Here is a 10730-nt window from a genome sequence, read left to right on the forward strand (position 1 = left end):
GCTGGTTCTTGCCAGCGTAGTCATTCTCGGGTCCGAGTCCCACGGGATTCATGACCATATTTTACTGTCTAAGATTCGATACTCCCCTAATTTGGGTGTTCATGTCCCCATATTATATCCCCCAGGAAGAGGGTGGCTCAGTTATACCCCCGGGCACGGGTGCCCTTTTCGTCGCTTCCTACGATTCGCAGATCTACGGTGGAGGTATTCGAACACACCTCCATACGGGGAGCCTCCAACCTGTGAGAACCATACGAAACACACAAATACTATATAAAGATTCTTTTCGTACCTCACAGGAAACACATTACTTCTCCATTACAAAGTCCAACCGGTTAATGCTGTTTAGGGAAACAGTCTCTGTTTATTGTGAGAGCCATATGGAACATAAATACAGGCAATATAGTGAAGTCCCTGCGCTTAAGTAATGAAGAAGCACTCCACGAAGACGTATTGGGGGGGGGGGGGGGGGAGATANGAATCGTATAGAACCGGCCCGATGAATTTGCTAATAATTTCGCAGATGATGCATATAACCGCTCACAATTACGACATAATAATCCGTGGGCAGTGCTGAGTCGAATGGTGTGCGCATGATCCGGCAAGTGGCAGCCCTTATGCTGAAAGGTCAAGGTCAATCCCTAAACGTGTCTGCAGTGCGCAGGCGAGTCATGGAGTACACTGTTGAACAGCGAGTGTTTCTAGCGCCTACTTGAAAACGGCGGACACTTTCACCACCTGCTCTGATCACGGCACACAATCCAAGATAAGATATGTGTAAATTACTTTAATATCTGTATGGTATATTTTATATTACAGCTCATTTCGTAGGGCCGGTTCTATATGAATCACCCTGTAGATGGAGATGAATGGTCATTTTTAAGCTCCGGCCGCGTTTCCCTCCAGGAAATAGCTCCCGGTACCTGTTGCATAAGTGTAGCCGGGATGGCGACGGGCTACGAGCTCGACGGCCAGTATTCTATTCCCGGCAGGTGCAAGACTTCACATCTCCACAACGTCGAGACCGGCACTGGTGCCCATCCAGTGGGTACCGGTGACTGCTTCCCCGGGGGAGGCGAGGCGGCCGGGGCTTGAAGCTGACCACTCACCTCCATCAAGTGCCAGGGCCAAGAATGGCGGAGCGATAACTCCACTTTTCCATACGCCTTCATGGCGTGGTGCTTAATTAAATAACCACAGGGACAACTTTACCTTTTATCCGCTGAATAGGGGGCTGGACTGGATCCAGAGCAAGTATGGGCACTGTGGAGAAGAGAATAATCTCTTGCCCCTAGCGAGAATCGAACGCCGATTCCTCGACCATGCATTCTGTATCCCATCGCTATAGCGAAGAACTGTCACTTCTGTATAAATTGCAACAAATGTTACAGCAGGTGGTATGTTTAGTAACAAGGGCCGATGCAACACAGTAGTAGTCACGTGTGCTTCTGTCTGGTCGAACACTTGGGCGTGAATTTTCGTTCCCGAAGAGGTTCCATCGCTTGACCGTGAATTTGAGAACATTATAATAGGACTCCATCACCATAGACGTACGAAATACCGAAAATTTCGTCCTTTATAAAAGTTGGCGTATTTGACAGGATTTGGCGTCTGTTCGGACCAGAAATGCACAATGAAGATGTATGTGGAAGACATCTTTATACCATTGGGTCATGAGAGAACGACATCTGTGAGAACACAAAATGGCGGCTCACACATGTCTTGCTAAATGTGATATCAGTATATCTTGATGCTGTAAGTAGGAACATTTAATTTGAGGTACTCCTAACGGTGTGAAGGGTCATCTGTTCTAGGATATAAACCCATGCAGTCCGTTGGAAGTCACCCGACGTTTCAGAGGAACACGTCGCCTCCAACTTCACGATCGAAGAATAAGCGACAAACGACGGTTAAGCAGGGAGCAAGCAGAGATTGAAGATGAGGAGATATGTTCCTCCGAAACTTTGGCTGACTATCAACGAACTCCACGGCGTTATATCCTAGAACATATGACTCGTCAATTAATCAAGTTCATCGCCAGTATAAGTGATTTTCTTATTACCCACTTGATTCCGTTGGCAGTAGAGTGCTAGGATAGTTGGCGAAGGATGAATTGAAAAGTATGTGAGAGAAAGTGGTCGTGGCTTATTCGAGATACAATCCCGGCACTTGCCTGGATGGGCTGGTATTCTGAGCGATCGCTTCCCTCATCAAAGCAGAATCACTTTTCGCTTGTGTCAACTTTACATGTGTCTGCTAAAGTATTATAGGCGTGGTAGATTTTAAAGGGTTCAGGCAACGGCATTTAACGCTCAGAACTACAGGGTTTTTGGATTTTGTCTATCATTCTTAAAAGCACAGAAAACACATGCTGGATCTGTTTCCGTCCACAGATCCAGTTTCCGAAACATTATGTTCTTTTGTGTTTTTTAGAATACCATACAATGGACGACGTTCAAAAATCTTGCAATTGCGTGTATCCATTTCTAGGCAACGACTCGGTAAACACGTTCCCGCTGCAACGGGTACTCATGCAACAATAGAGATAGTGTTGTGTTCCTACTCGGTCCGTGCAAAGGGGTTATAAGGAGGACAAATCAAGCAAGAAGGAAGGGAGTCACCGTGTAGAGAGGACCTGAGTCTGGACACAGAGGATTTGCGATTGTTAGGACCCGTTACTAGGCAAATACTAGTAAAGACACTGCGGGATAGAAAAGACTTAGCTTGCGCTCTAGTGAACTGCAAAGTGTGGAAATTAGTGATGACGCTGTAATTAAATGTAAACACGAGTTGTGTTAAAGTGATCAGTAAATGCAGTTACCAATGAAATCCCGCCTGTAGTCACACCCACACACGTGACAAATTCTCTTATCTTACGCATCAAGATGAGTTTGTGCTTTGTTTAGTTCGTGGGATGGGGCGAAACTGAGTCCACTTGATAAGTCGGGCACTAATTGGCTTATTGTACTAGCTCCGGATGGTAGATGATGGTGATTGTGGAGCAGTCGGTAGAATGAGAATTGTCAGGGAAAACCAAAATACTCAGAAAAATCTGACCCATTGCCACTTTGTCCACCACAAATCCTACATGGCTGTATCTGGGATCGTAACCGGGCCACCGCAGTAGGAAGCCGGCGACTAACCGACTTAGTTATGGCATGGCCTAGCTTGTGCTTACTATATTCCAGAATAATGAAGCCTTGAAACGTATTTGTGTTGATGTAGGTATGCGTCTATTTGCATAACAATAAACTCAGCTATGCAGTCTCAAACAGCCCAGGCACCAATCCAATTTTGTGTCTTCCAATTAGTCCCATCACATACCTATATTTCCAGCCGTGAGACTGACGGATTTTGCTGTCTGTACCGAACTCCATTGTTTGCTTGATTGTTGCAGACTGGTGCCCGAGAGTGTGTCAGCATGTGATGGTTGACGACAGAGAGCAGCAGCGACTACTGAAGCGTCGTCGGTCGCCATGCCCACCCCCACGGCCGGGGCGCCGCTAGACGAGCAAGAGGACAGAAGTCTGCAGCCTGGCGGCGACAACTCTACCTCGCAGACTGCACGCAGGAAGAGAAAACGGAAGCGAGACGCCCACGAAGACCTGAAGGAGGATTCGGATAGCGAGGCCATGAGTCCAGAGGAGGAGGCGTCTGCATCGCCTCCGGCCGCAGTGATAGCGGGCAGAGACGAGGAGGAGAGGGGAATGTTGTCGCCGCTATCTGGCAGTCAGTTCCTACACGATGACACCGTGCAACCGCCCATGTCTAGGCCTCAAGAGGACGAGGACAATGAGGCATCTTCCGAAGACGAGCGTAACAAGTCCGCGGGAAACAAGTGCAAAACGAAAAAAGGAGGCGAAGTGAGGACGACGACGTCTCCTTCCCGGAACTCGGCTTCATTCACCCTCGACGCTGGCGACGACTCGTGCGGAACCAGCGACGTTGAGAAGTTTGATGGCAAGATCGTGTACAATCCTGATGGCTCGGCGTATATCATTGAGGACAGCGAACTAAGCGAAGAGGACGCCACGAGCCTTGCTGACTTGCCTCAGATTATTGGCGACGGTTGTATCGTGGACGGACGCGGTGTCAGCCTTTCTCAGTCCTTTGTGTTCCCGCAGATAGCCAATGCTTTCTACGTGTCTCGGAACCCCTCCCTTTATAACGCCTTGTATGGGGGCGCTGCAGCTTCCTACGCTGCCAACAGCATCTTGCAAGACAAGAAAATAGTTCCTGAAGTACCTATTATGCATAGTTACAGGGTTTTCACTGTTCGTGATAATAAAAGTGGTGATAGTGATGATGGAAAGGCGGAGCGTAGTGGTAGTGGTGCCAACGAAGGTAAGAAAAACGTGGACAAGGGTAAGACCAAGCAGCTTTTGCTGCAGAAGAAGAACGAAAAGTATTCCGGTAAAGACTGCTCATCTGTTCCTGTAAAACCCATTCTAATGTGTTTTATATGTAAACTGTCTTTTGGGTATGCAAAATCTTTCGTGGCGCATGCCATGGGCGATCACAATGTGGCCCTGCTGGAAGACGAGAAGGACATTCTCGGGCACAAGAACGCGTCGGCCATAATTCAGTGCGTAGGGAAAGACAAGGAGCCGCTGGTGTCGTTCCTGGAGCCACTGTCGCCAGTGACCGTGGGCCTGGACAAGCCGGTGCAGCGGGACCGAGCATTCAGCGAGGAAGACGTCAAGCATGAGAAGGAGGACGCTCAGAGAAGCTCCCCGCCGAGTGTGGGTGAGAAAAAAGCCAAGGAAAGTGACTGTGTTGGCAGTGTGGGACTCTATGAGGCCGAGAGCTTAGTAATGCGTCACCGTCAATCACAGGGCAACAGCGCCACTTCACCTAGCGGGCTGTCCAACGTCCAAAATCAACATGTTCCTGAGACTTCGGTCTCCCTACCTCAAAACGGTAGTTCTAGTAGTAGTAATAATAATAATAACAATAATAATAATAATAATAATAATAGAATTATTGGCGTCGGAATTAATAGTGTGATGGACCTGACGCGTAAGAGTCCCATATCGGCGTCGGCAGCGTCATCCGGTAACAACGGTCGGAGCAGCGTGTCCCCTGGTGCTAGCCCCTCACCGGGGTCTACGCTGAGCCCCCTACTGTCGGCTGCAGTGGCAGCAGGTAACGCGTCGAATTCCCTGCCATATCCTCAACCACCGCCCAATTTCCTGACGGGCACGACAATAGGAGTCTGTCCGGACCACATGGGCGGGCGTCCCAGTGGCGTCGAGTGCGCCAAGTGCGAGCTCATTCTTAGTTCCTCCCGCCTAGGGGGCGTCGGCGGCCCCCTGGCCGGCATGCACTCTCGCAATTCCTGCAAGACCCTCAAGTGCCCCAAGTGTAACTGGCATTACAAGTACCAGGAGACACTGGAGATCCACATGAAGGAGAAGCACCCAGAAACGGAGACTTCGTGCATCTACTGCATCGCGGGTCAGCCGCACCCGAGGCTGGCTCGCGGCGAGACCTACACTTGCGGTTATAAGCCGTACCGTTGTGAGGTGTGTAACTACTCTACGACGACGAAGGGTAACCTCAGTATCCACATGCAGTCCGATAAGCACCTCAACAACATGCAAGAGCTGCAGAACGGGGGTGTGACCAGCGGCGAGTCGGCCATCAGTGGCCCCGGCCTGCACAGCCAGGCGTCACAGTCAAGCAAGGGCGGTCTAGTGAGTCCAGGCTCTGGAGGTTCCGGGGGCTCGGCCACCGCTAGCAGTCACCATCACCACCCTCACACGCCTCTCAGTAGCGGGCCTTCTGGTGGTCAGAGTCAGAAGCCGAAGCCTACCTTTCGGTGCGATGTTTGCAACTACGAAACGAACGTGGCGCGGAATCTGCGCATTCACATGACGAGTGAGAAGCACACGCATAACATGATGGTACTGCAGCAGAACATGAAGCACATGCAGACACTGAACGTGTTACACCAGCACCATCCACACCAGCTCGAGACTCTGTTGCACTTCCATCCTGGTCTCACTCTACCCGGAGACAAGCCTCCACCTCACACTGAGGCTGCTCTCGCTGACATGGCCTACAATCAGGCACTGCTGATTCAGATGATGACGGGGGGCCAGCTGCCGCCACACATCCCACCAGAACTGGCCCCCCATATGGACATGGGTCTGAACCCCGAAACGATGGAGCCGCCACCCGAACCCGCAGACCCCAACCCTTCTCACCTGTTCCACTGTTGCGTCTGCAATGTGTTCTCCACGGACTCTCTGGAAGCCTTGTCACACCACCTGTCCGCAGACCGGACCAAGATTAGGGAACAGGAAATTCTCGCTGTGGTGGCTGGTCACTATGTCTGCAAGCTCTGCACCTACAAGACGAACCTCAAAGCGAATTTCCAACTGCACTGCAAGACGGACAAACATCTGCAGCGACTGCAGCACGTGAACCACGTGAAGGAGGGAGGTCCGAGGAATGAGTGGAAACTGAGGCACGTGGCGTCGCCAGGCGGTATACAAGTGCGGTGCCATGCTTGTGACTACTACACGAACAGTGCCCACAAGCTGCAACTGCACGCCGCCGGACAGCGCCACGAGGCGAGCTGTCTCCTCTTCATGCATCTCCGCGAGAGCGAGGCGCTCTCTGAGGCTCCCCGCATCTACCACTGCGCCCTCTGCGGCTTCTCCACCCGCACGAAACTGCAGTTGCTCCAGCACGTACGCTCCATGAAACATCTGCAGATGGAGCAGATCCATCAGCTGCAGCGGCGCAGCGAGGGCAAAGAGCTGCAGACAGATATCGGGGAGGTCTTCCAGGTCATCAGCCAACTGGATCCTCCGGGCTTTGGCGACAGTGAACCAGGTAAGGTAGCAGTGCTTACTTTGTTCAGATATGAGTTTGTAAGCCGCTTCTTCATCTTCACTTGAATTCGTAATCAGTAAACTACAGGTTACTTCATTCTTGGCTCTTGCTATGCATATTTTTTTTTTAATATGACATAAAGTAGCTTCAGTAATAAGACTGGGAGCAGAGTAAACTTTATTGAGATCAAAAATTATCCATAATTTTGTTATTAAACGGATGATAATGAAATGGACTACATTTTTTGGGGACTTAATCAGCATTCATTATTCCATAGAAGGACAGAAATTGAAATATCATAGTAGAAAAAACAGTGTTTAGTGTCTTTACCGCACGTACCAACAACTTTAACCTCCAGTAAGCCAGAATTCTGCTCAGAGATTGTATTCATATATTACATATGGGTTTCACAATAAACAGCGACTGTTTTCCTAAAGAACATTAACCAGTTGTTCTTTAAAGCGGAGGCATAATGTGTTTCTTGTGACGTACGAACTGAATCCTTATATATTATTTATGTGTTCCGTATGGTACTCACAGTAAACAGTGACTGTTTCCCTAAAGAGCATTAACCAGTTGGGCTGTTTGGCGGAGACGTAATATGTTTCCTGTGAGGTACGAACTGAGTTTTGACGAAATTCAAGTTTCAGAGGGTTAAGTAGCAAGGCCTATCGGTTTTCGCTATAAGATCTTGTGATGCTTGGACGTAACAATAAGATTGGAGAATTTGAAGATATTTATTTATCTTCGGGGATATAACGCCGTATTAGGTGGGTCCCTTGCCACCACGGCATGGCGCGTCCTCAGTTTGCGGATGGAGGAGACGACCTCCAGTTTTGCAAGGAAACTGTGAATATATTGAATTAGCAGTCGCGGACAGCCCACAAGGGGTGGTCCACCAGCTTGGGTGTTGAGAGTGGTGCTAACAAGTCACCTTAAAAAGTAAGCTTGTTATGAAATGTCACAAAAATCCTCGGACCTGGACGAATGGACAAACGACCTACCACTGGAAAGACCAAGACGTAGGTGGGTGGACAATATTAAATTGGATCTTATAGAGACAGGATGGGCTGGATCCATCTGGCTCAGGATAGGGATCAGTGGAGGGCTCTTGTGAACACGGTAATAAACCTTCGGGCTCCATAAAATGCTGGGAAATTCTTGAGTATCCGCACATTTGACGGCTTCTTAAGAAGGGATCAGGCCCGTGAAGTTAGTTGATTAATCCGTTGAAAGTCAACAGACGTTTGGGGGAACACATCGCGCTCATCTTCAGGGTTGTCGAATAATCCAAGATAGGTTCCGGCAAATACATGTAGCAAACAGCGGCGTTATGTCGCAGAAGACAGAACTGTTAATAACCACCGGTGTGAAGACCTGAGGTCCGACATGTTTGGAACATTTGTTGACGTATCACAGACGGGTGAAAGAAGACACGGAATTTTTGTTCGGAAACGCCTCTTGATCAATATAAGCAGAGACGAAAGATATAACTCCCATTGAGTGTTATGTGATCATTCGTATTTAATTTAAAAATTGGTTAGGCGGTTTGGTATATAATTGTGGTATCACGGCAGCGAGGAATACAAGGTTTAGAAACCCTATATAGACTGAAATCTTGTGTTCTGGCAAACAGTGGGACTTTTTTCGCTTAGTGGGAGGTGGAGTCCAACTAAGTCCACTCGGCACGTCTGCCACTGATTGGCCTATTGTAGCCTGCCCCGGGTGATTATAATGATGGAGAATTTGGTGGAATGAAGATTGGCAGGGGAAACCTCGGAGAGAACATGCCCCAGCGCCACTTCGTCCATCACAAATCCCACTTTACCAGACCTGGGATCGAACCCGGGCCGCCGCGATGGGAAGCCAGCAACTAACCGCTTGAGCTATGGCGCGGCCTTAGAGTGGAACTTTAATGACACTGTTGTCGTCCGAAATATATGTCTTGAGGCTCCTCTTGGTTTTAGGAATATAGGAAGCTGTGGGACACGGTTATTCAGTTTACACATAACAGTAGAACCAACACACATGCCTCGCTCGTCCTTCGTTTGGTGTACCATTCACGCTTCTCAGAATATGCCGTTTACAGTTTTTGAAGATTTTCCAACGTTTCTGCAAGCAGTGAAGTTGTCATCTTGCAGGATTAACTAATTAACCCTGAACTGCGATGTTTTCTGAAATATTTCCTGAACCTTAACAATTCTGGATGCTGTATTCAAGAATGCCGAAGTTACTCATTAAGCTCGAGGTTGTCAGAAAATAAACGCCCCCGTTTTCGAAAACGTAAATGGGTGTAATCGCTATGATATGTATAATGTAAAAATAATAATAACTTTCTGGTATATAGTATATCTACGAAATATTTCGTACAGGGAGATACATGTCGAACTTAGGACCCTTCTTTAGTGTATCATCAGTAACACATTTCGGATACGTTCAGAAAAAGTTGCTTACATTTACTTTGGAAGAAAATTAAATGGGTTCTCTGTGTTTTTGTAATAATGACCATGTTTCCATTTCAGTTCATTTTATTATACACTACGATATAGTTAGTTGGTTGAGGCATTATACTACAAGCTGGAAGGTCACGGGATCGATTTCCTTGAGGTTCTGGATTTTTCAGTTGGCATAATGCTTCCAGCCGCACTGTGTCCCTGGGGTCGACTCAGCCTCTAACATAAATGAGTACCAAGAATCTTCCTGTGGGTAAAGGGCGACCGACCTCACCGCCATCTGTAAGCGGATTGTCTAGAAAGCGTGGGAAGCCTCGACGTCTCGCAACCCTATGGGCCTCCAAGCACTGTTACAGGGATAAGCCTTTACTTTTACTTACTGCTCAGAAATACTTGAAGGTTTCAGCTGAAACTTTGCAGCACATCACAACCAAAGGCACAGCCTTTGTTGTAGGAACATTTACGCAGTAAAGTATTCTGAAAGGAGTTTTGCCCCATCCCGTCCAATAACTGACGCAGTGCAGATTAATTAGCAAGCTGATTGTAATGAACTGATTCAAGGAGTGTGTAGCTTCGAATACTTGGAGGATTAGTGAATAATGAAACAGGAAAGACACAGAAAGAAGCGGTTGTGTACTAATTTGGGGTGTTATCTTGTCATTTGTCCACAAGGCCTGAGGAAAACCACGAAATTACCCAGTCATTATAACCGATCTCGGGGCTCAGATTTAACCCGGCGACCTCCAGAATATGAAGGCGAAGTGATCCTCAGCCGACCGTGGCGCAAGCAGTGGTCTGTTTCAGTCTCTCAATTCACATGAATAAATAAATTACTTTAAACAGTATCGTGGTTGGGGACTGTGGTCTGAAGACCCCCAGAGCCGTCAGTAAAGTGTGGTCGTGAGTCCTATGGAGTTCGAAACAAAGAATCACTGTGCTGGCGAGTGTCAACAGCAATTTAGCATGCAGGCATGATATATCATGGTATGAATGAAAGTGGGCGTGGTCTCATTAAGTCACTATTCGTGAATTTGCCTGGAGATGCTCGGCAAGCCTCAGAAAATCTCAAAGGAGCAGAAGTCCGGGCCCAGATTCGAACCTAGCACTGCCCGAATACGAGTGTGAAGTGTTACAGCTTCCTCAACCCTCTCGGATGAAGCCATTTGGTGGATAGGTTCCAAAGTTTCGGAGGAATCAACTGTCTTCATGTTCTTCCGAGAAGATTAAGGGAGCAGATATCTCTGAAACGTCACAACATGATGCCATCATGTCACAGAATACCATATTCTAGCAACGTGTTTGAATATTTAGGCAAGGGGCAGATTGGATCGTTACGAAAACTAAAGATGATGCTCGGTAGCTTAGTCAATAAGTCGAAAAGCTAGGGGCTGAACATACGACTAAAAATGGCTCGAGTCCCAGCAGCCCCCCCCC

General features: G+C 48.1%; 1 protein-coding gene across 3 annotated transcripts in view; it reads left to right on the top strand.

Annotated features, from left to right (window-relative positions):
• Nucleotides 1-10730, top strand: part of LOC111874714 (zinc finger homeobox protein 4) — a 310881-nt gene that overhangs the window by 91537 nt on the left and 208614 nt on the right. For all 3 annotated transcript variants that reach the window (XM_023870448.2, XM_023870447.2, XM_033755572.1), the window contains exon 2: nt 3398-6843. In XM_023870448.2, coding sequence (XP_023726216.1) covers nt 3477-6843 — 3367 coding nt within the window. In that variant the 5' untranslated portion in view covers nt 3398-3476. The remainder of the gene's footprint in view (nt 1-3397; nt 6844-10730) is intronic.

This window comes from Cryptotermes secundus, unplaced genomic scaffold (genome assembly GCF_002891405.2).
Source record: "Cryptotermes secundus unplaced genomic scaffold, Csec_1.0 scaffold313, whole genome shotgun sequence".
Lineage (NCBI taxonomy): Eukaryota > Metazoa > Arthropoda > Insecta > Blattodea > Kalotermitidae > Cryptotermes > Cryptotermes secundus.